The sequence below is a fragment of the Neophocaena asiaeorientalis genome, unplaced genomic scaffold, assembly GCF_003031525.2.
Source record: "Neophocaena asiaeorientalis asiaeorientalis breed wild unplaced genomic scaffold, Neophocaena_asiaeorientalis_V1.1 scaffold198, whole genome shotgun sequence".
NCBI classification, from domain to species: domain Eukaryota; kingdom Metazoa; phylum Chordata; class Mammalia; order Artiodactyla; family Phocoenidae; genus Neophocaena; species Neophocaena asiaeorientalis.
In genome coordinates, this window is record NW_020175221.1 from 7420449 (window position 1) to 7445811 (window position 25363).

The 25363-nt window shown below is 38.1% G+C and overlaps 1 protein-coding gene across 2 annotated transcripts in view; it reads left to right on the forward strand.

Annotated features, from left to right (window-relative positions):
* PLPP1 (phospholipid phosphatase 1) overlaps window positions 1-25363 on the forward strand; it is a 112014-nt gene that overhangs the window by 65098 nt on the left and 21553 nt on the right. Inside the window, exons 2-3 of one of the 2 annotated variants that reach the window (XM_024765345.1) lie at window positions 2460-2611; window positions 7586-7866. In XM_024765345.1, coding sequence (XP_024621113.1) covers window positions 2460-2611; window positions 7586-7866 — 433 coding nt within the window. The remainder of the gene's footprint in view (window positions 1-2459; window positions 2612-7585; window positions 7867-25363) is intronic. The other variant, XM_024765344.1, reaches the window with a different exon arrangement.

The following is a 25363-nucleotide window of genomic DNA, read 5'->3' on the forward strand; positions in this document are numbered from 1 at the left end:
CTGTGGTGGTCCTGGGGCTTGGGTTGGCTTGCTGGTGGGCAGTGTCGGGGCCCAGGAGGACCTGGGGCTAGTGCCGGCCCACTGATGGGCAGAACCAGCTCCTGGGGTCTTTGGCTGTGGGGCCTGAAAGTTCTGGAGCTGGTGTTGGCCCTCTGTGGGCAGTGCCTGGGCCCAGAGTTTGTGGCTGCAGGGCCTTGGGGGTTCTGGGGGTGGTGTCTGCCACAGGTGGGTGGGGCTGGGGCCCATCAGATCTCGGGGCTGGTGCCAGACCCCTGGTGTGTGAGGCCGGGACTGGGTGGTGGGTGGGGCTGGGTCAGACGACTAGCTGTGTGTGTGTGTGTGTGTGTGTGTGTGTGTGTGTGTATCATAGAAAGGTTCCCGGGGGTCCCAGTGCTGGTGGGGACCCACTTGTAGGTGGGTCCATGTCCTGGGTCCTATGGTGGGTGGTGTCATGTACTGGGATGGCTGGGGGCTCTGGGGGTTCTACAGCAATCAACCTGCTGGTGGGTAGGTCTGTGTTCCTGCCCACCTAGCTGCCTGGCTTGGGGCATCCCAGGGCTGGTGCTGTCTGGTGGGCAGGGCTGGTCTGCCACTGACTGGCTAGAGGGAGGATTCTAAAGCGGCACTTAGCAGCACCAGTGTCCTGGTGGTGGGATGAGCTTCCCAAAATGGCTGCTGCCAGTGTCGTTGTTCCCAGAGAGAGTTTCAGTTGCCTTCTGCCTCCTGGGAGTCTCTCCAAGATCAGCAAGTGGGTCCTACCCAAGCTCCATTCAAATAACTGCTTCTGCCCTGGGTCTTGAAACATATGAGATTTTGTTTGTGCTCTCTTAAGAGTGGAGTCTTTATTTCCCACAGCCCTCTGGCTCTCCCAGAAGTAAGCCCTACTGGCTTTCAGAGCCAAACAGTCTGGAGGTTCATATTACTTGTGTACACCCCCGGGTTGAGGAGCCTGATGTGGAGCTAGGACCTTTTGCTGCTTGGGGAGAACCTCTGCAATTGTAATTATTCTCCCATTTGTGGGTTGCCTACACTGGGAATATGGGTGATGACGATACTGCATCTTCACCCTTTCTACTTGTTGTGGTTTCTTCTTTATAGCTTTAGCTGCAGAAGATCTTTTCTGCTAATCTTCGGGTCACTCTTATGGATAGTTGCTCTGTAAGTAATCATGATTTTGCTGTGCCTGTTGAAGGAGGTGAGCTCAGGGTCTTCCTTCTCTGCCATCTTGGCCACTGCTTGCATCATAAAGACTTCTAATGGTTTAACAGCTTGGCAAATTGGTTAACACAAAAAAATAAACTTTGGTTTATGTATTCAGAGTCTAAATGAAAAACAGGAAGGTAAATAAAAAGAACCAGTAATGGGCTTCTCCTTTTCATTTGGCCCTTGTAGATTGAACACATTTGATACTTGTAGTCTATGCATCAGGCAGAGTGGCAGAAGCTTGGTTGTCATTGAGCCTTTAGGGCTTAGCAGAGTTGATGAGAAACTGTAAATGGTCATCAAGACTTAGAGCTTCATGGAAAGAACACCTGAATATACAGTGAATATGTTAGCTTAGTGGTTATTATGGTATTACTGCTGGGAGAATGGGTCACTTAGGGAGCGAATCATCCATACCTGGAAAAGTCTTGAAGCAGAACTCATGTTGAGGGTTTCTGCTAAACTCTATCTCTTAGAAAGCAGTCCTGGTCAGTATTAATCAGGATGCTGGGTGCAGTGATGAAGTAAAGGAGGACTGAATTCTTAAAGTTCACATTTAGACAAAAGTTTAGACATTTTGAGATGAGATGAGTGTGAGACGTGATCTTTAGGGAAAACATTGATGATGAAAAACAGAGAGAGCTCTTTTAGGTGCTTTTGTGCTTGACTCTGTTGTCCATCTTTTCTTAAGAAGCTTGGTTTAAGTTTAGACTCCTTTTCATAGCAGCTCTAAACTTGCTGTAGACAGTACAGAAATGAGTGGATAAACTTTATTTAGATACTCTGATAGCTTAGCCAGTGACCGTGACCTGACCAAATATGGTAGTAATATCAAGATAAAATGGGGAATGTCAAAATGCTGTTTTCAACCTTTTGGAAGTAAAGCTCCTGACAAAGTGGTTTGAAAATAGTGTTGAAAACCCTATGATTAAATGACAACAAGAGCATGAGAAGATATTTTTTTTCCCCTAAAATCAGTTTAGTGTATTTGGGCAGAAACAAAGGGAAGAAGTCGCTCTTGGTTAAATTGGTTGATAGAGGATTTGGAGGCATTGTTTCCTGTAGAGAAAAGATCTGTACCCTAAACTATAATTTTTCTAACTTCTGTTGCATGTGTTGCTGCATTTCCTTTTTCCATGTGCTCTTATTATTTTTGTGGCAAATGTATTTTTAAACATGGTCTCTGGGATAATTATCACCATTAATTAGTTTTGATATTCCTTTTTAATGATATTTTCATTTATTCCTTTTGCTAGCTGGATTGCCTTTTGCAATTCTTACTTCAAGGCATACCCCTTTCCAACGAGGATTATTCTGTAATGATGAGTCCATCAAGTACCCTTACAAAGAAGACACCATACCTTATCCGTTATTAGGTGGAATAATCATTCCATTCAGTATTATCGTTGTAAGTTAAATCCACTTTTCCAAGTTTATCACTTTTGGGCAGTTGGCTTAGTTTTGTGTTAACCTGTTAATGATTGAATGTATAACCCTCTAAAACAATGTTTTTTTTTAACCTTTAATGTTATTTGATCAAAATAATCTCAGCTGTTTTAAGTGGAGCCAAAAGAGCAACAATGTATAATCAGAAGAACCTTACTGAACATGTGTAGGTTTTATGCTAACCTTTCTAAGTCACTGTGATTTTTTTTAGAGCTCCAATTTGCTATTGTTTCAGTAATAATGCAATAGATGACTATTATATCAATGTATTTCTAGCATACTTTTTACCTAGGATATTATTTTATAATTTATTGAGACTGTGCATATGAACTGACTTTCTAGTTACTGAGTTCTAGAAAAGTCTTAACAGGTGTTAAGACTTCATTTAACCCATGTTTAGTTTACTTTAAAGAATTTTTAGATAACGGCAGAAATAGAAGAGCCTGAATTCTATATATAATTAGAAGTGAACACGACAAAGAATTTTTACTGGTACTAAAACACTGTAGTAATTATTGTTTTCTAGGATTTCAGGTGGGAATGCTTAGGGAATGTGCTCTGGAGAGAAGATATCAAGTGATTAGACTACATGATTTTTATAATCGCTTGACTCGGATTCTATGACTTTAATTAGTTTTATGCTCCATAACTTGTAACTTTAGAAATAAGATTTGTGTTACAAGCAGAAAATATGGTCTCATCCAGGAGATAGACCAAAAAGATAATAGCATATCTAGCTTGTCTGTTCTGGAGTTTATTAAAAAACAAAACAAATCTTCTGGATTTAGAAATTTAATGTCTTATTGCAGAATGATCACAGCTCCTTGTTAGCACTAAAAGTTAATCAACTCATAATATGTGGTATATAATTAATAAAAGAAAACCTCTGCTATACAAATGTTTGTTTTGCAAGACTCTGAGCTCCTTGAAGGTAGAGGTGGTGCCTTGTTCATCTTGGTATCCTCACTGTTGCCATGGACCCTGACATGTCCTAGGTGCTGGAATGAAACTTGAGAGATTTTGCCGTAATGTTGGTGACTCTCCTACAGTATAGTGAAGTTTTAAGAAATCAGTGGTTTGTTTAATCTAGACAGATCTTTACACTGAGTTTACTATTAAAAGAAAGAAAGCCAAGCCTATGATCCTTCCATTAAAGAGGGAGTATGAGTATTAGGGTCTTTTTTTTAAAGTATATGTTTCTGGGACTTCCCTAGTGGCGCAGTGGTTAAGAATCCGCCTGCCTGTGCAGGTGACACGGGTTCGAGCCCTGGTCCAGGAAGATCCACATGCCGCGGAGCAACTAAGCCCGTGCGCCACAACTACTGAGCCTGCGCTCTAGAGCCCGCGAGCCACAGCTACTGAGCCCGAGTGCCACAACTACTGAAGCCCGTGTGCCTGGAACCCATGATCTGCAACAAGAGAAGCCACTGCAATGAGAAGCCCACGCACCACAATGAAGAGTAGCCCCCGCTCGCCACAACTAGAGAAAGCTGGTGCACAGCAATGAAGACCCGATGCAGCCTAAATAAATAAATAAATAAATAAATAAATAAAAATAAAGTATGTGTTTCTGAGAGAATAGCTCTTTAAATATAAAAATTTTAGTAGGACTCTTCTGCAAATAGTAGCTGATTTCAGACAAGATTCAAGTACTCAAACACTGCTACAAATGTACTTGTCTTTCAATTCTACTTTTGTTTGTATCTCAGTAAGAAGGATGCTGCATAAGCAAAACTACAGAAATCTGCTACAGACCAGAGGCCTGCAACAGGACAGGGTGCTGTGTAGCCTGCACAGCTAGCGCAGAATGTGACAGACACTCAGTTAGCAAAACTTGTTATTTGTATTTTATTAACTTGGAAGTTTTGATTATTTCACCATCACCTGTGAGAAAGTTATCTTTGTAAAACAGCAAGTAAGTTGAGTGTAGTTTTCCTTAAAAAGAGCAGACTGTTTAAAGGTGCTGTAAAAGTACTTTTTTCATATCAACTGTATCAACAAAGACAAACACTGCTTAGGGCAGTGGTTTTATGTACTAATTTAAAATAATTTCAGTTTATTCACTAACTCAGCTTCTTTCAGGCAGCACTTGGTTAGACTTGTACATGTTTAATTTAATTTCTAGAAAGTAAATTATTTCTTAAAAAAAAAAATCAGGACTGTGATTGGGACTTCATACCAGGCCTTTGATTTGACTTGCAAATGATCCACACATATGAGTGATTGAGGGAGCCCGATAGAGAATCAGAATTAATATAGTTTCTCAGAAGCCAAGGGAGAATTTCAATAAGGACAAAATAGTCAGTGAGGTTTTATACTACTGAGAAGTTAAGATTTGGGTTGATAAAAATCTGTTTGATCTGATGAGACCATTTTGACTTTTTTGGAGAGATATTCAGTAGAATAAAGGGAATGGAGGTATTTAGACATATTTAGGAAGGAGTGGAAGTACGTCAGTGATTTTAGACTGTTCTTTGGGAAGGTGGCTCCTGAGTGGAAGACACATAACTGTAGTGACAGTGTAGAGATGTATAAAATTATCTTGGTTGGTGGAAGTATAAAGAAGATGGTGAGAAAATACTCTGGTACATAGGTTTTAAATGGTTGAATCACATTGATTTAGATAATTATTAGCTTTGATCTTCAAAGTATTCTGTTTTACTCCACAAACATCATCTTTAGTTCTTTAATAATTTATCCTGTCTTTATTTGGAGTAGTAAATAATGCGTGGCCAGTAATCTCAGCTCTAAGATTAGGGCACAGTTAATTTAAGCGTGGACTTCACCAGAGGCTGAGTTGGTATAAATGGCTCAAAGGGCAAGATAAGGTATTAAAATGAAACGAAAATATGTCTTGCATGTGTAGTGCAATGCACAGACACATCCCTGCATTTAATTTAGAAGAATTAATTTAGGACATCTCTACTGTCTATTTTTTATATAATAAAAAAATGATGTAAGTCGACCTAGCATTTGTTGGCTTTAGAACCCCTCACACCCTTTCCCAGAATTAAGGGCTAAGTTTCAGCATATACCACTTCTGTAGATCAACTTTTAATCTGTGCCCAGTGCTCTGAATGTTCCTAGTGAACTGATTTTCGGTCATCAGTGGCAGGAACCAGGGTTTGGGTGGCCCTAAACAATGATCATTATGACTAGGAAGACTCACAGAGACCAGTACTTGTTTTTGGAAAGTAGTTGAGTGCTTACACAAGAAGAGCTGATAGCTGAGAAGTGGAAGTTTTGACTGCTCAAATTGTGGTTGACTAATATATTTGGTATATATTTCAAATTATCAAAGATCAACTCCATAACAAAACATTAGAGATATCCTTTCTTGCTGCTAATCTATCAAGGCAGTTGCTGGAACACCTTAACAGCCTGAGGAGACTGTAATATACTTTAATTCAAGGCCTCTAGGGCAATCGCCAGGGAGGACCCTAAGCACAGTTGGGGAGGTATGGTATCCTCAGAAGTGCGTGTGGTTTTCCTCTCCTGTGAGGCCTGTTCTCAGCAAAGGTTTTATTAAGTCATTCACATTAAGGATTATAATGAGGAATATATTTCTGTGGGGTTTAACATGTTTAAATTAAGGGTGTTTACCTTTTACCCAAGAGGCAGCACCTTGAATTGAAATTTACTGACCACCAGCTCTGTTTTAGGTCACTATGGTGGTACTAGTTTTCTGTTGAACTAAAAATTCATTCTTGCTTTTGTAGAGTTCATAGTCTAGTTGTCAAAGTTATAACATTCTAATTATGGAATTCTAGGAGCCTTTGAGCCAGATGAGGAAAAAATTTTTGATATCTGGTTCTTGAAATCCCTTTCAGGAGGCAACCATTTATTTCATCTGTGGTAAGGCTCACCCTGAAGATAATTAGTCGTCACTAATAGAAATGTTTGAATGCTTTGTAAAATTGTTTATGTAAATTTAAGACGAAGCAGTGAAACTCTTAAGTGAAACTTTGTGATTTATATCCACCCCCAACATAAATTAGCAAGCAGAATTTTTTTTTAAGTGTTTATTTTGGTCTCAGGTAGCTAGAGTGTGGCTTATTTTATCAGCAATTTAAATTTTTTGTAATGTTGCCATTCAGTATTTTTTCAAATTTCTCAGGATATTGGCCTGTGAACTTGGGAAGTATTTGAAAACCTTTTTATGCCTTTAATTACACTGGTGCGTGCTCACACACACACTCTAATAGAATCTGGGAAGTCTCTGACTCCCATTTTACAAAAGTCAGTGAAAATTTAAAGAGGAAGGAATCACTTGAAATGTTGTATTGGAGAAGGAGAGCATCAAGTGTGTGTTTGGTCTTTTAATGAGACTTGTTAAGGAATCCAGCCCTAAATGTCTCCGGGAGAGGCAGGACTGGGAGGCCTTGACAGCTGATCTCTGCCCTCTGTACCCTTTGGCCTCTGTGTTTGATCCCTGCTTTTATTATATTGGCTTTTTCCTCTCTGTGGGACTGTTTTACCCTTTTTAACATGATGAATATTTTTGATTCAAAGGAATGTTTGATGCAAATGCAGACTCTGTCAGATAAAAGTACTTATGTAAGGGATATTCTAATTGGGAAGTTTGTATTCTTTGAAAAACCATGTTTTTTATCCTCCATGATACATCATTGTCTACTTATTAAGGCTTAGTTTATTTGAATACAAGTAAAGAAATAAGGTTTTATTGTTTCAAGGTAGACTTTGAAATTATTTTGGCTTTGCCATTGCTCTGTAAGCAAAGTATCAATTGCTCTGACACCTTTTTTTGTGGTCTAGAATTAGATATCCTGTTCTCCATTTGAAAAGGAAAAAAGGGGGGAGGTATTTTTAAAACAAATATTTTATTGTGATTTACCATTTTCTTTTCTATTTTTTACTTTGTTTAAAGTGCCTGGTTGCTGCTTTAACATTATTTTTCTGTTTTTTTTTTTTTCAGATGATTGTTGGAGAAACCCTATCTGTTTACTTTAACCTCTTGCACTCGAATTCCTTTATCAGGAATAACTACATAGCCACTATTTACAAAGCCATTGGAACATTTTTATTTGGTGCAGCTGCTAGTCAGTCCCTGACTGATATTGCCAAGTATTCGATAGGCAGACTGCGGCCTCACTTCTTGGATGTTTGTGACCCAGACTGGTCAAAAATCAACTGCAGTGATGGCTACATTGAAAACTACATATGTCGAGGGAATGCACAAAAAGTGAAGGAGGGCAGGTGCGTGTTAAATTTTTAATGCTTGTTTTATCTTGTATATTCTTGGAATAGAAGGTTTCAGTGATTGGAAGATGAGTCATCCACTAATTCAGAGAGAAGCTAGTGTAATCACCAGGAGGTGAACTGAGATCATGTTTGATCTATTTTCTCTACTTACTCTTTTTTCCTGTTTTATCCCTATACTCCATTTAAGAGCATTTTAATGCAACTCTTTTCATCTTCAGTGTATAATAATATAAAATGAACCTTTTAGATCATACAGACCAGGGTCAGCAAACTTTTTCTTAAGGTGCCAGCTAATAAATATTTTAGGCTTTGTGGACCGTATGTTGACTAGTATCCAACTCTGCCTTTGTAGCAGGAAAAAGCAGTCACAGACAGTCCTTGAACAAATGGGTGTAGCTGTGTCCCAGTGAAACTTTATTTATTACATAAACAGTGGCTGCCCTGTGGGTTATAGTTTGCTTACTTCTGATCTAGTCCAACCAGGTATGAAGCTCTGCTAGATCTCTTAGTATTCCTAGAGTATTTTTTTGTAAGGTAACTTCATTCATATTTTGATAGCTCTAGGTCTTCAGGTTGCTTTCTTATAACACACTTGTTGGGCTACTTTCTACATCAGGAGCACTGTTAGACATGAATGAAAGAGAATGGAACCCAGAAGGTCTAATGCCTTTAATTTATAGATGAGCAGACAGAGGGCCAATAACATTAAATAAAGCCACTAGTTAGTAGCAGAGCCAATTCCTCATCCCAAGTCTCAGAATTGTCAATCTTTTCTTTTCTATATGTTTGACCTTCTTGTATTTTAAGATAGCTGTTACCATTTTCCTTTATTTATTCATCCAACAAATACTTTCTCTCAGAAAAACATCCTCTGATTTTTTTAAAATATATGATTCCCAGACACTTTATTGTCCTTGTTAGTTCTTTTGTAAGTCACAGAGGCCTGCTGGTACCCATCGGTATTTGCATTTAGTGGGGATGAAAAAAAACACCTTATTTAAGAGTATGCATTATGCTATGTGTTTGGCATTCAGCAGTGAACAAGACAGCTCTGGTTTCTATCTTCATGGAGCTTAGTCTAGCAGGGAAGACTTACATTAAACAAATGTTGACAATGGAATAGAGTCTCCCTGTTGATAACAAGGCCAAAGAATAGACAGGCTGTTGAATGGCAAGCTCTGAGGTGATGATATGAGGACTGATATGGGTGTAAAGTCTTAATGAAGGGGGGAAAGTGACTTAAGTGCTACCTGGTTGAGAAGTAGATAGTGGAAGGTGGTATTGTTGATTTGAGCATAGGTAAGCAAGCATTTTTTATAAGAGGGAAAGAATGGTCCAGAAATGGCTTTGAGGAGTGATGAAGATAATCAAGACCAACACTGGACTCTTAAGGTGTGGGATGTAGATATCTCATTCTCTGCTTTGATAGTAATACAGGGCCAAGCGGTGTCCTAGGGAAAGGCTCTTTAATTTAATAACTAGGAGATGTGAAGTTTCAGTGAAGAGTTTGAAGACACAGGGAAATACAGAGGATTTTAACCATAGAATTGGAATTCCAGAATGTACAGTGGAGGAGTTGGGTTGGAAGGGATAATTAGTGGCTTGGCTGGAGAAGAGAAAGCTTATTTTGATAGAGATTGTTTCTAATTTGTTGATCAGTTTGTGAAGAACTGCCATTTTGATATTAAGTCCTCTAATCCATGAGTATGGTATATCTTTCCATTTATTTGATGTTCTTTAGTTTCTCTTAGCAATAGTTTTTAGATTTTGGTGTCCATGTCGTGCACACATTTTGTTAAATATATCACTGAGTTTTTAATATTTCTTTTTTTCTGTGCGTGGGGCCTCTCTCTGTTGTGGCCTCTCCCGTTGCGGAGCACAGGCTCCAGACGCGCAGGCTCAGCGCCCCATGGCTCACAGGCCCAGCCGCTCCGCGGCATGTAGGATCTTCCTGGACTGGAGCACGAACCCGTGTCCCCTGCATCGGCAGGCGGACTCTCAACCACTGTGCCACCAGGGAAACCCTTTAATATTTCTTGATGCTATTACAAAAGGGTTTTTAAAAAATTTTTAAATTGATTTCTAGTTGTTATGTTTAGAAATAAACCAAACAAACAAAAAGTTGGGTTTTTTTATATGGTTTTATTTGGCCTTTTATCCTATAACCTTGTTAATGTAACTTATTAGTTGGAGTAACTTCTTTTATAGGTTCTTCAAGATTTTCTCTGTTCCTCTTCATATTGTCTGTGAATAAAGAGAGTTATACTTCTTTTTTTCCCTTCTATATTGCCTTTTATTTCTTTTCCTTGCTATATTATACTGGCTAAGACTGCTAATACAATGTTGAAAGAAGTGGGGAGAGCAGATAATGCTTGTCTTATTCCTGACCTTAGGTAGAAAGCATTCAGTGTTTCACCATTAAATGTATTACCTATGTGTTTTCTGTAGATGTCCTTTATTAGATTTTTGTCGAAAATGTGTGGTTTGTCAGATGCTTTTTCTATGGCTATTGAGAAGGTCATATTGCTTTCCTTCTTTATTCTCTCAATACAATATATCCCTTTAATTTTGGAATATTAAAGCAACTTTTCATTCCTGGGAATAAACTCCACTTGGTCATGGTATATAAAATCTTTTTATATTAAGTGGATTCAATTTGCTAATGTTTTGTTAATGATTTTTTCTTCTGTGTTCATGAATGTTATTTGTCTATAGTTTTCTTGTAAAGTTGTTGCCTAGATTTGGTATCAGTGTTTGGTATTAAGGTTTGATAGAATTTGCCAGTAAATACATTTAGACTTGGAGTTTTCTTTGTAGGAATGTTTTTTAAAAAAAATGGATGTAGGATTATCAGGTTATTGCTTTCTTTTTTTAAAAATTTATTTATTTGGTTTTGGCTGCACTGGGTGTTTGTTGCTGTGCGCAGGCTTTCTCTAGTTGCAGTGAGTGGGGGCTGCTGTTCATTGTGGTGCACGGGCTTCTCATTGTGTTGGCTTCTCTTGTTGCAGAGCACAGCTCTAGGCACACAGGCTTCAGTAGTTGTGGCTCACAAGCTCTAGAGCGCAGGCTCAGTTGTGGCGCATGGGCTTAGTTGCTCTGCGGTATGTGGGATCTTCCCAGACCAGGGCTTGAACCCATATCCCCTGCATTGGCAGGCGGATTCTTAACCACTGCGCCACCAGGGAAGTCCTGGTTATCTCTTTCTTATATGAGCTTTTGTCATTTGCCTTTTAAGGATTTGTCTATTTATCTAAATTATCAAATTTATTGACATCAAGTTGTTCACAGTGTCTCCTTACTGTCCTTTTATTGTTTGTAAGAAGTGTACAGCAAGCCCCTCTTACATTCCTGCCATTGATAATTTGTGTCTTAATCTCTTTTCTGGAGTGGTCTGGCACGAAGCTTTCAATTTTATTAATCTTTTTATTAGTTTCATTGGTTTCTTTTGGGATCATTGACTTTATTGTTTTTCTGTACTCAATTTCCTTTATTTCTGCTATTTTATTTACTTCTGCATGCTTTCAGTTTTATTAGCTCTTTTTTGTAGTTTCATAAGGTAGAAACCTAGATCATTAGCTATGTCACAAATTTTGATATATTGTATCTTCATTTTCATTTTAAAATACTTTCTAATTTCCCTTGTGTTTTCCTCTTTGATCTATGGGTTATTTATCTTTCTGTAATTTATTTGTGGTTAAATTACATTGTAATCATAGAACATACTTTGTATGATTAGAATGCTTTTAAATTTATTGAGGTTCATTTCATTGCCCAGCATATGATCTGTCCTTGAGAATATACCATGTGCATTTGAAGAGAATGTGTATTCTGCTGTTTTGGGGGTGGAATGTTCTATAGATGTAAATTTGGTCAAGTTGATTGATAGTGTTATTCAAATAATCTATATCTGTATGAATTTTCTACAGAGATGTTTTGTCAGTTATTCTCAGGAGTTTGAAATCTCTATAACTGTTGATTGTTTTTGTTCTTTCCTTTCTGTTAGCTTTTGTTTCATTTATTTTGTGATTCTGCTCTTTGTTGTATAACATTTCTAAATGTTCTTTTTTCCAACTGTAGGTACCCTTTTCTGTATGGACTCTCTTTTTTTTGAATTTTATTTATTTTTTTATACAGCAGGTTCTTATTAGTTATCCATTTTATACATATTAGTATATATATGAACTGTCTCTCTTTGTTTCTAGAAATATCCTTTACCTTAAGTCTGTTTTGTCTGATAATAATATATAGCCACTCTCGTACTCTCATGTTTTATTGCATGGATAGTATATATTTTCCATAAGTAAAACTTTTAGTTCATTTGAATCTTGGAATATAAAGTGCGTTTGTTGGATATTTAAAGTATGTAGGTCAGGTCTTGTTTATACTTCTTAATCTAGTGTAAAAAATCCCTGCTTTTTGATTAGAGTGTTTAATTAATTCACATTTAATGTAATTATCCATTGTGGATTTAGGTCTGCCATTTTGCTCTGTGTTTTCTATTTGTCTCATCTTGCTATCTTTTTTTTTAAATTGAGGAATAATTGACATGTAATGTATTTTAACATATTAGTTTCAGGTGTAATTTCTTTTTTTCCATCTCTTGATTTCTGTTCTTCTTATACTGCTTTCTTTTGTATTACACAAATATTGTTTAGTGTAAATTTTAAGTATTCTGACATTTAGTCTAATTTTTTGGTTATTTTTTGGTGTTTCTGTAGTGATTACATCTTTTTGTCATAATTTACTTGAAGTTAATGCTTTTTAAAAATTTTTTTAAATTTTATTTTTTTATACAGCAGGTTCTTACTAGTCATCAGTTTTATACACATCAGTGTATACATGTCAATCCCAATCGCCCAGTTCAGCACACCACCATCCCCACTCCCCCGCGGCTTACCCCCCTTGGTGTCCACACACTTGAGAATGTCCATATGTTCTCTACATCTGTGTCTCAACTTCTGCCCTGCACACCGGTTCATCTGTACCATTTTTCTAGGTTCCACATAAATGCGTTAATATACGATATTTGTTTTTCTCTTTCTGACTTACTTCACTCTGTATGACAGTCTCTAGATCCATCCACATCTCAACAAATGACTCAGTTTCGTTCCTTTTTATGGCTGAGTAATGTTCCATTGTATACATGTACCACAACTTCTTTATCCATTCGTCTGTCGATGGGCATTTAGGTTGCTTCCATGACCTGGCTCTTATAAATAGTGCTGCAATGAACATTGGGGTGCGTGTGTCTTTTTGAATTATGGTTTTCTCTGGGTACATGCCCAGTAGTGGAATTGCTGGATCATATGGTAATTCTGTTTTTAGTTTTTTAAGGAACCTCCATAGTGTTCTCCATAGTGGCTGTATCAATTTACATTCCCACCAACAGTGTAAGAGGGTTCCCTTTTCTCCATACCCTCTTCAGCATTTGTTGTTTGTAGGTTTTCTGATGATGCCCATTCTAACTGGTGTGAGGTGATACCTCATTGTAGTTTTGATTTGCATTTCTCTAATAATTAGTGATGTTGAGCAGCTTTTCATGTGCTTCTTGGCCATCTGTATCTCTTCTTTGGAGAAATGTCTATTTAGGTCTTCTCCCAATTTTTGGATTGGGTTGTTTATTTCTTTAATATTGAGCTGCATGACCTGTTCATATATTTTGCAGATTAATCTTTTGTCTGTTGATTTGTTTGTAAATATTTTCTCCCATTCTGAGGGTTGTACTCCTTTGTCATATAGATTAGTTGACCATAGGTGCGTGGGTTGATCTCTGGGCTTTCTATTTTCTTCCGTTGATCTATGTTTCTGTTTTTGTGCCACTACCATATTGTCCTGACTACTGTAGCTTTATAGTATAGTCTCAAGTCAGGGAGTCTAATTCTTCCAGCTCTGTTTTTTTTCCCTCAAGACTGCTTTGGCTGTTCAGGGTCTTTTATGTCTCCATACAAATTTTAAGATTTTTTGTTCTAGTTTCCTAAAAAATGCCATTGGTTATTTGATAGGGATAGCATTGAATCTGTAGATTACTTTGGGTAGTATAGTCATTTTCACAATATTGATTCTTCTAATCCAAGAACATGGTATATCTCTCCATCTGTTGGTATCATCTTTAGTTTCTTTCCATAGTCTTATAGTTTTCTGCATACAGGTAAATGGTGTGTAATCCTTTTAATGTGTTGTTGGATTCTGTTTGCTAGTATTTTGTTGAGGATTTTTGCATCTATATTCATCAGTGATATTGTCCTGTAATTTTCTTTTTGTATAGTATCTTTGGTTTTGGTATCAGGGTGATGTGGCCTCAAGAATGAGTTTGGGAATGTTCCTTCTCTGCAAATTTTTGCAAGAGTTTGAGAAGGATGGGTGTTAGCTCTTCTCTGAATGTTTGATAGAATTCACCTGTGAAGCCATCTGGTCCTGGACTTTTGTTTGTTGGAAGATTTTTAATCACAGTTTCAATTTCATTACTTGTGATTGGTTTGTTTATATTTTCTCTTTCTTGCTGGTTCAGTCTTGGAAGGTTATACCTTTCTAAGAAAGGTAGGCCTGTATAGCTATCAAGTTCCCTCTTAGAACTGCTTTTGTTGCATCCCATAGGTTTTGGATTGTCGTGTTTTCATTGTCATTTGTCTCTAGGTATTGTTTGATTTCCTCCTTGATTTCTTCAGTGATCTCTTGAATATTTAGTAACGTATTGGTTAGCCTCCACATGTTGTGTTTTTTACGTTTTTTTTCCGTGTAATTCATTTCTAATCTCATAGCGTTGTGGTCAGAAAAGATGCTTGATATGATTTCAGTTTTCTTAAATTTACTGAGGCTTGATTTGTGACCCAAATTATGTAGTGTCCTTCTTTGTCTCTTGTAATAGTCTTTGTTTTAAAGTCTATTTTGTCTTTTATGAGAATTGCTACTCCAGCTTTCTTTTGATTTCCATTTGCATGGAATATCTTTTTCCATCCCCTCACTTTCAGTCTGAATGTGTCCCTAGTTTTGAAGTGGGTCTGTTGCAGACAGCATATATATGGGTCTTGTTTTTGTATCCATTCAGCAAGCCTGTGTCTTTTGGTTGGAAAATTTAATCCATTCACGTTTAGGGTAATTATCCATATGTATGTTCCTATTATCCATATGTATGTTCCTATGACCATTTTCTTAATGTTTTGAGTTTGTTTTCGTAGGTCCTTTTCTTCTCTTGTGTTTCCCACTTAGAGAAGTTCCTTTAGCATTTGTTGTAGAGCTGGTTTGGTGGTGCTGAATTCTCTTAGCTTTTGCTTGTCTGTAATGCTTTGGATTTCTCCATTGAATCTGAGTGAGATCCTTGCCTGGTATAGTAATCTTGGTTGTAATTTCTTTCCTTTCATCACTTTAAGTATATCATGCCACTCCCTTCTGGCTTGTAGACTTTCTGCTGAGAAATCAGCAGTTAGTCTTATGGGAGTTCCCTTGTATATTATTTGTCATTTTTCCCTTACTGCTTTTAATAATGTTTCTGTGTCTTTAATTTTTGCCAATTTGATTACTATGTGTCTTGGCATGTTTCTCCTTGGGTTTTCCTGTATGGGACTCTCTGTGCCTCCTGGACCTGGGTGGCTATTTCCTTTCCCACGTTGGGGAAGTTTTCGACTATAATCTCTTCACATATTTTCTCTGGTCCTTTCTCTCTCTCTTCTCCTGCTGGGTCCCCTGTAATGCGAATGTTGTTGTGTTTAATGTTGTCCCAGAAGTCTGTTAGGCTGCCTTCATTTCTTTTCATTCTTTTTTCTTTATTCTGTTCCACAGCAGTGAATTCCACCATTCTGTCTTCCAGGTCACTTATCCGTTCTTCTGCCTCAGTTATTTTGCTATTGATTCCTTCTAGTGTAGTTTTCATTTCAGTTATTGTATTGTTCATCTTTGTTTATTTGTTCTTTAATTCTTCTAGGTCTTTGTTGAACATTTCTTGCATCTTCTCGATCTTTGCCTCCATTCTTTTTCCGAGGTCCTGGATCATCTTCGCTATCATTATTCTGAATTCTTTTTCTGGAAGGTTGCTTACCTCCACTTCATTTAGTTGTTTTTCTGGGGTTTTATCTCGTTCCTTCATCTGGTACATAGCCCTCTGCCTTTTCATCTTGTCTATCTTTCTGTGAATGTGGTTTTTGTTCCACAGGCTGCAGGATTGTAGTTCTTCTTGCTTCTGCTGTCTGCCCTGTGGTGGAGGAGGCTATCTAAGAGGCTTGTGCAAGTTTCTCGATTGGAGGGGCTGGTGCTGGGTAGAGCTGACTGTTGCTGTGGTGGGCAGAGCTCAGTAAAACTTCAATCTGCTTGACTGCTGATGGGTGGGGCTGGGTTCCCTCCCTGTTGGTTGTTTGGCCTGAGACACCCCAACACTGGAGCCTACCTTGGGTCTTTGGTGGGGCTAATGGTGGACCCTGGGAGGGCTCACGCCAAGGAGAACTTCTGCTGCCAGTGTCCTTGTCCCCATGGTGAACCACAGCCACCCCCCCGCCTCCGCAGGAGACCCTCCAACACTAGCAGGTAGGTCTGGTTCAGTCTCACTTGGGGTCACTGCTCCTTCCCCTGTGTCCTGATGCACATACCACTTTGTGCGTGCCCTCCAAGAGTGGAGTCTCTGTTTCCCCCAGTTCTGTCAAAGTCCTGCAGTCAAATCCCAGTAGCCTTCAAAGTCTGATTCTCTAGGAATTCCTCCTCCTGTTGCCAGACCCGCAGGTTGGGAAGCCTGACGTGGGGCTCAGAACCTTCACTCCAGTGGGTGGACTTCTGTGGTATAAGTGTCCTCCAGTCTGTGAGTCACCCACCCACCAGTTATGGGATTTGATTTTACTGTGATTGCGCCTCTTCTACCGTCTCATTGTGGCTTCTCCTTTGTCTTTGGATGTGGGGTATCTTTTTTGGTGAGTTCCAGTGTCTTCCTGTCGATGATTGTCCAGCAGCTATTTGTGATTCTGCTGTTGTCACAGGAGACAGTGAGAGCACGTCCTTCTACTCTGCCATCTTGGTTTGTCTAAACAATGCTGACTTTGTTATGGCAAAATTAGCCCTTTGTATACAGTATAACTCTGTGCCCCCAACCTCCACACACTTTGGTTTATTATTGTCATATATATTAAATCTGTATACATTATAAACTCAACAAAATTGTGTTGTAATTTTTGCGTTAAACAGTCACGTTTAAAGAAATTAATAGAAGAAATTAACTGAAAGTCTCTTTAATGGTTAGGAGATGTAGTGAATCTTCAGTGAAGAGTGTAAAGATACAGTGTGACCTATCTTTGTTTATAGAACTGGATTTCCAGAGTGCCCAGTGGAGGGTTTGGAATTCCAGTTACCATCTGGTGTAATTTCTCTCAGGCTGAAGAAGTTTCTTTAGTATTTTTGTGTCTCAGGTTTGCTAGCAACAAATTCTCAGCTTTTTTTTTTTTGGTCTGGAAATACCTTTTCTTTGCTTTAATTTTTCAAGAATAATTTTGCTGGATATAAAATTCTTTGGTATTTTCCTTTCCAAATTTTGGAATATGTCATTGCACAGTCTTCTGGTTTCTATCGTTTCTGATGAGAAATAATCTGTTAGTTGTATTCTTGTTCCCCTTTATGTGATGTATTATTTTCTCTTATACTGCTTTTGTTAATTGTACTCTGATGTGTCTAGGTATGGTTCTGTCTTTATATTTGTACTACTCAGAGTTTGTTGAGCTTCTTTATAGGTTTCACCATTCTAGTCTTAGTTGAGTACTTTTTCATCAAGCACTATGCCTGTGTCTTTAAGAATATGTTTCCTACTTTAACCAACAGAAAATAGACAGGAAAACTCGAATGTTTTCTCTCAACCAGGGAATTTAAGAAAGTCACTATGGTGATGAGGGTTTACCTCAACTCTAGAAAATGTTTTTGTAAATGCTTCTTAAAGGACACAATTTCTTTACACATGTATTGTTTTTCTGGTTCAGGTACATAAATCTTAACTCAGACTTTTTTTGTGACCTATCTTATTGAGAGATTTTTCTTTCTTATACAAGCCATTTGGACAAAATTTGAAGTAATATAATTTAGTTAAAATGGTATTAAAAGAATTACATTTTTCAGTCCATATGTGTCATCCTCTCTATCTCTTCCTAGTGTACCCAAATTGTCCAGCATGTACTATGACTCTCATTGTACTTTTGACTTAAGTACACTTGGGTTTTTTACCCATCATCATCTCACATTTCTACATCAACCCACAAGCAGTTTTCCACTTAAAGTCCTATGTAAGGGTCAGGAAAACAATCTCTTCCAAAGCAGTATGAATATCTGGGTAACTCAAATTGCAAAGCTATGTATATTGCAAATAATTATTTTATTTTATTTTTTTTAAACCCTTCAAAGACTTCCCATCACTCTTTTTTCTATTTATTTATTTATTTGTTGTTGGCTGTGTTGGGTCTTCATTGCTGCACGCAGACTTTCTCTAGTCGTGGCAAGTGGGGGCTACTCTTCATTGCAGTGCGCCGGCTTCTCATTGTGGTGGCTTCTTTTGTTGCGGAGCATGGGCTCTAGGAGCACGGACTTCAGTAGTTGTGGCCCGTGGTCTCAGTAGTTGTGGCCCACGGGTTCTAGAGCGCAGACTCAGTAGTTGTGGTGCACGGGCTTAGTTGCTCTGCGGCATGTGGGATCTTCCTGGACCAGGGCTCGAACCTATGTCCCCTGCATTGGCAGGCGGATTCTTAACCACTGCACCACCAGGGAAGTCCCACAAATAATTATTATCTATAGTTTTCAATGAAGAATATCTGTTAGTAAGTTTTGGGGTTCTGAAACAAGGATAAAGGAAAATCAAACATAGAAATGAAATTTGAAGAAGACTGTATCTTATGAGAAAAATGTGATTTCCATCAGTGTTTCCAGAATGAATTAGTTGTTGCCGGTTTCAGAGCTGTATAACATCGGTACATAACTGTGGCTTTGTGTTGCTGTTCTATTGTGGAGCATAGTTTGGTTGGATACAGACTTTCCTATTCCTTTTCTCTTGAATTTTAAAGTCAGGATGCCAAGAATGCAAAAACATTTCAGTCTAGAATTGTCTATAAGTTTATTAGGAGCATGGTGTAATCTGCTCTTTTATTTATCTCCATAGCCTGCCCCCTGTAAGTTTTTAATTATAAAATTATAATGTTTGATGGAGAGAAGAGAACATAGGCACCCAAAATGAGTCATTTTTGTTGACTAAATGAGTCAGAGTTACATCTTAGGATGAGAGTACCCTCTTGCAACTTTGGTTTTTGGTCTTGATTTTTTCCCCATTTGTTCTCATTTCTTTTTCTCTTTCTCCCTCCTCCCTTCTTGCGCATGTGTACACTTTTGTGCTGTCTAATATCACTGATGTTGCAGGACTTTCACTGGGCTTCTTTTGTGGTGACCATTGGGTCCTAACATAGAAGTGAGAACATAATGGACTAGAATGGAATAATTGTAATATCCAGAGAGTCCTATTCATTGTTTAAAATCAATACCTTTGAATTTACTTTGAAATAAAAGGGGCGTATAACTAACAGTAGGACTTCCAGCTGCCATTGCTTGTGCCAATGAGAATAGCATTGCTCTCAGATTTTGAAAAAAAATTACTGACGATCCCAGATAGCTCAGAACTGTAGCTCCCTTCGGAGGTCGAGATTCTCTTTAGAGAATCACGGCTCTCACACATTAGTGGTTCATTAGAATAACCTGGAAGGTTTGTTAAAACAGATTTCTGGGGCTTCATCTCCAAGTGTTTGATTCAGAAGGTTTGGGGTAGGGTCTGAAAATTTGTATTTCTAACAGGTTACCAGATGCTGCTGCTGTGTTGATCTTGGGACCACACTTTGAGAACCACTACTTTATATCACCTGTATATGGGAACACAGCCTTGCGTGACGTCTCAGGCTGTGAGAGCTGATATTCACCCGGTAGGGTGAATTTAAGATTGTGCACAGTGAGCTGGTCTGTTTATGATAATACAGTATGGAAACTATTGGCTTCTTCGAGAGATTTACTTTTTTTCTGGCTTCATTTAAGAATAAACTCAGTGTTCCTGATCAATTCCTAGTGACTGATCTCTGGCTTTGTGAATCAGATATTCAAAGTTGTTTCTGTTTGGATTATGGCAGCTTATATTGCTTAGATGTTTAATTGCAATATGTTTGGTCGAGTGGGAGAAATAATTTTCCTTTTCTCTATATATTTATTTATTTATTTATGGCTGCGTTGGGTCTTTGTTGCTGCATGCGGGCTTTCTCTAGTTGCAGTGAGCAGGGGCTACTCTTCTTTGTGCTATGCGGGCTTCTCACTGCAGTGGCTTCTCTTGTTGTGGAGCTTGGGCTCTAGACGCACGGGCTCAGTAGTTGTGGCCCACTGGCTCTAGAGTGCAGGCTCAGTAGTTGTGGCACACGGGCTTAGTTGCTCCGAGGCATGTGGGATCTTCCTGGACCAGGGCTCGAACCCATGTCGCCTGCATTGGCAGGCTGATTCTTAACCACTGTGCCCCCAGGGAAGTCCCTCCTTTTCTTTTTGTAATGCAGCCCACACGCAGGTAAATAAAGCTGAAGTTTGAGGGTGTGCCTTCTGTAATAGTGAAAAACCATTGTAACTAGACTGACTGGCTGTGGTACTAAGTACCTGGTAAAACCTGCTTTATACTTTGAGAGAATGGCTTCTTCTGTGTAGCCTAATTGTTAAACATCCCTGGATAAGCCTTTATGCCTTCAGAAAGATTCATTTGTTCAGGCTGATCTGTATTTCTCAGGCATGTATGTATCAGTAAACTAAACAACCTTCTTTTTAGTCATATCTGTATGGAAATATCAATGTATAGAAGGAAAGAGAGGATGATTTTAAAAGATCCTTCACTCTAAGAGCATTAGTATTAGTGTATTTAATAGGAGTTGACTTCAAGGCCAGCACCTGTTTCCACCTCCTCTGTTCTGAATAGCAAGCAGTACCTGACAGTTGAGGTTGTAGCTGTGACTGCTTCTTCACCCCCATACCACCCTGACTCTTTTTGCCCCTGTGTTTCTCGCATTTAGCCGCATTGGAATCATGTGGACAGTTTGTTAAAATAACAGATTGCTGGGCCTCACCCTCAGAGTTTCTGATTCAGTGGGTCTGGGGTGGGGCTCAAAACTTTGCGTTTCTAAAAAAGTGTTCCCAGATGGTGCTTTGGCTGCTGATCTGAGAACCACTGCTTCAGTGTATTCCAGGAAGTTACTGGAATTCAACTAATACCTATTACTCGTAAGTCCTAGTTAGTGTAAGAGCTACCAAGGTGTGCCTGTTGCTCTTGTGGTGCCCACTACGTAGGAGCTAAGACATGTTTGGAGATTGTGTGGTGATAGAAAGTGATACATGCCTTAAAGGAATGAAGATAAAATGCTACATGAAATCAGAGGGTGGTAATACTACTTCTAGTAGAGGAGGTATTATGGAGGATGAGTAAGGTTTGAATGTGTAGAATTGGGATGGAATATATCTCAGGTCCAGGGGGCAACATGATTAAAGGCTGGAGACTTAAGAGTATACAAGCAGTGTTTTATTAGACTTAGTTTCAGTATAACCTGTTTGATTTTGGGGGTTTTGTTTGTTAAATTATAAAGGCAGTCTGGGGCATTTAAAGCTAAGGAAACGTTTCCTCTTTGATTAGAAAATGAAAATGTAGTTGTACAACATGATACCTAATTTTTATGCAAACTTCTGATTTGGCCTGTGTTGCATTCATGCATTCCATATAATTTTATCTGTTTTAATGTGGAAATGAAAGCAAAGGATTTTTCCCCCCTTAGATTTAACTTGGTGCCTCATTATTTTTCCTGAGAGGCGGAATGAGTTGAGTCTACGTGTGACTCTGTTTTGGCTGAGGTGCAAGTTTGCAAAGATATGAAAGAGCTTTCTTCACTTTCTTGACTCCCTGCCACTATTTATTGGTAAATATTTGTATACCATAATTTATTTTAAAAACAATCAAACATCCTTTCCCCAGCACACACCAGACTAGCAATACTCTTAAGTTTTAGATGTTTGCCATTTCATTCTATTCCCCTCCTCCCCTTTTAAATGCTTGTTTAGAGAATTAATTATGAACAAATCCATCAGCTTTTTGAATTACCCCTTGGATTTTCTTCTCAGTTTTTGAATTAGAATGTAGGTCTTGCAGTGGATATATTAAGATGACACATATCCTTGGGTTTTAATAAATCAACCAGTGCTTTATATTAAATGATAAAAGGCTACTAAATCATATTAACATGTCATCAGCTGATTATTTCATATTGATGCTTTGTACCTTCTCCTTAGAACTCTTGAATTCCACATTGCCACCTTTGGAATATGAAAAGAAAAGTTTCATAGATATATTAGTGGGTACTTTTTCCAGATTAAAATATAATAGTAAAGCCCATGGATCAAGTGGTAAAGTGTAAGTTTTCATTCAAAATAAATGTGAACGATACCCTTAGCTATTTTCGTCTAATAGCAAATAAATATTTTTATTGAGAGGTAGGAAGTATGTTGAATTTGTGAACAGCAAAACAAGCCTAACGTATGGGTTTTATTAGCTACATATTCAAAGAATTGAAATCTGCATTAGAGTGATTTTTAAATAAAACACAGTATTTTTCTGTTTTAAGTAGGTTTTGTGATAAAAAGAGAAGATGGAAAACAGGAAAAGCATCATCATTCCCTTGGATGTGACTATCTTCAAAAAGTACCCAAACTGTTGACTTAACCCTGAGTGTATTCCTACTTGAGGTCAAATCTGTTGTTAAAATAACAGATTGCTGGGCCTCACCCTCAGAGTTTCTGATTCAGTGGGTTTCTCTCCCTTTGCCATTGAAAGTGTGGTTCTCTGCTCTGATGAGCAGGCTGGGTATCACCTGGGAGCTTGTTAGACATGCAGAGTCTTGCATCCCAGCATTGGCCCTACACATAAACTCTCCATTTTGAACAAGATCTCCGTACATTAGTTTGAGGAGCAAGCCCTGCTCTGTCTTGTGACTTTGCTGTACCAAAATGTTACTAGCCTCACCTGGACCAGCTGATTTCCTAACAGGTTACTGGTCAGTAACGTAATGACTTCTAGGTGCCTGGATCTTGACTTTCTTGTGATGCTGTTCTCTATTGAGTAAGCAAACAGAAAAAGCTTGTGTTGCTATGGGATTTTTAATGCTACTCTTTCGGGAGAGTGAAGTTTGGGAAGACACTAGATAACATTATCTAATAACATTACTATTCATTTATGTAATAAATGAGCTTAACATATATGTACTTGGCTAACTTTTTCTTTTATTTTTTCTTACGTAATCTATTGCAGCTGCAATGTTTTGCTTCTCAGGTAATGTTTGGAAATTTATGAAGAAGTTGGGCAGTTTTCAAGATTTTGTTTTATTGAAGGATAGAAATGAATCTTTTAAAAATTGAGAAAATTCTTCATATAGGCAATGGAAAGTAGCATTCAGACAATACGTAAAACCTTTTTCCTTATTTGTCAACCCTTGTTTTGCTTTGGGTTTTGGCCACTTACATTTGATTTGAGAATGCTTCTAAAAAACTTAAATTGTTTTTTATTTACAACAGAATATATCTGTCACTTCATCATTGTGGATATCATCTGCTCCACTAATCTGATTGCTTTTGATCGTAAAGTAAAAAAGGTTTCTGGACATTTTACACACATTATTAAAATGTTTGCCAGATGTGTTGGGAAACATGCATTAGGTACTGTATGTTTAAGCTTGTAACATTTTGAACTTTGATGATAAAGTCAGAATTCCTAACCACTGTAAGGGGAAACACAGCAGAGGGCAATGCTGTTAAAATCAGATAATTTATTGTATGTGGCTTGCTACAATTTATTGGCATAGACTAAGCATAGCATTTAATTACATGATGAAATTACCATGCAAAGATAACATATTTTCCTTAGTTTTATTTTATGCATTTTGTTCAGTACAACTAACAAAACACAAGATTGCTGAGGTGTACTTCTTGTGGATGGTGGGGGGATGGGCAGAAAAGGTGGATTTGTATATAATGTTTAAAATATGAAGAGTGTAAGATTTTGATATTTTCTGGCATAATTAAATAAAAATGATTATTCAAGAGATTAGGTTCTACTTTAGCTTAAAAAAATAAATTGAGCACCTACTCTGTGCGTGATAATGGTGTTGGGTGTTAGGGATACAAGATGAATTAAGATGTGATCTCAGCCAGGGAGGATGGGAGTTTACCAGCAATTTTTCTTTTGTTTAGCTGTACCTCCTGAATGTTTATAATGAACATATCTTATGTAATAAAAAAAATACAGAAGTTCCTATTTAAAAAGCCTTGTTCCACCCTTACCCATCTGATATATTGGAGGAAGAGAGTACAGTTATAGATGATTTTACTGTAAGAAGGTTGGTGCTAAGACAGATGTGTTCATTGAGTGCTGATGATCTCTCCTTTGTGGAGAAAGAAAGGGCAGTAACTTCAACCTAGCTGTTCAAGAAAGGTTTCTTGGAGAAAACAGTGGCTCTTATATAATAATTATTAAAGAAAAGTGGGAAGCCCAGGCCAGGCAGAGGGACGGATAAGCGCAGAGAGTGTGAAACATGGTGTGTGTTGGGAAATTTAAGTAGTTTGGTAGCAGATGAGAGATTGGTTGGTGGGGCTTATGAAGGGTCTGTTATTCAGCAGTTTGTGCTCATGAAGGGTTTGAAACAGGAGAGTAACTCTGTTTTTATACTTGTAAAAAATATTTAGCTTTCCTCCACTTAATTCTAATCTAAATATATACTAAAATGGGTAATTTTAGTAGGAATCGATATAGTTTTCTTTTAACAGCAGGAGTTGAGATACTAAAGGAAATGTGACTTTTCTGCTTTTCTCCATCATGTAGAAAGGTTTCTCTAAGTGGTACTCTGCTAGTCCTGTAGCATGAGCTCTACTGATATAATCTGGTCTAATCTGAAAGGAACCAAGAGTGACCTGTCTGGCCAGCTTCCTGTTGGGCTCTAATAATTTTACATCTATGTGGGCCTTTGTCTCTTCTCTAGCTACTGGCAGTGTCTGCTTCAGCTCAGATCTAAAGTTCTGCATTGGTGCAGTTCTAAAGACAGTTTTATTGATGTCTTGAGCCTCATTCTTCTTGACCCTGGTGCCCAAGGGTTGGTGGTGATTTCATGTTCTGTGTTAGGGTTGGAAGTGGAACGTACTAGCTGGGTGCTAATAGGCTTTCTTGGCCTTGGTGTTGTCTTTTTGCGGGAGGGCTTAAACTAAAAATCTCTCCATCTTGCCTCTAGCTAGCAATCCTGCCTCTTAAAAAAGATAAACAACTTTGAAAGTGATTTAGAACTGTCTCTTCCTTCTGTCTTACTCTGAAATCTTTTCCCTTTTAGCAAGTAGTCTCCTTGTTCAATGTGTTTTCAAAAGGTTGGTAGGCAAGGTATTATTAGTTGCTGCATCGGAATACTTCACACTGTGTCCTTTGTTTAATCTTGTTTCCTTTTTA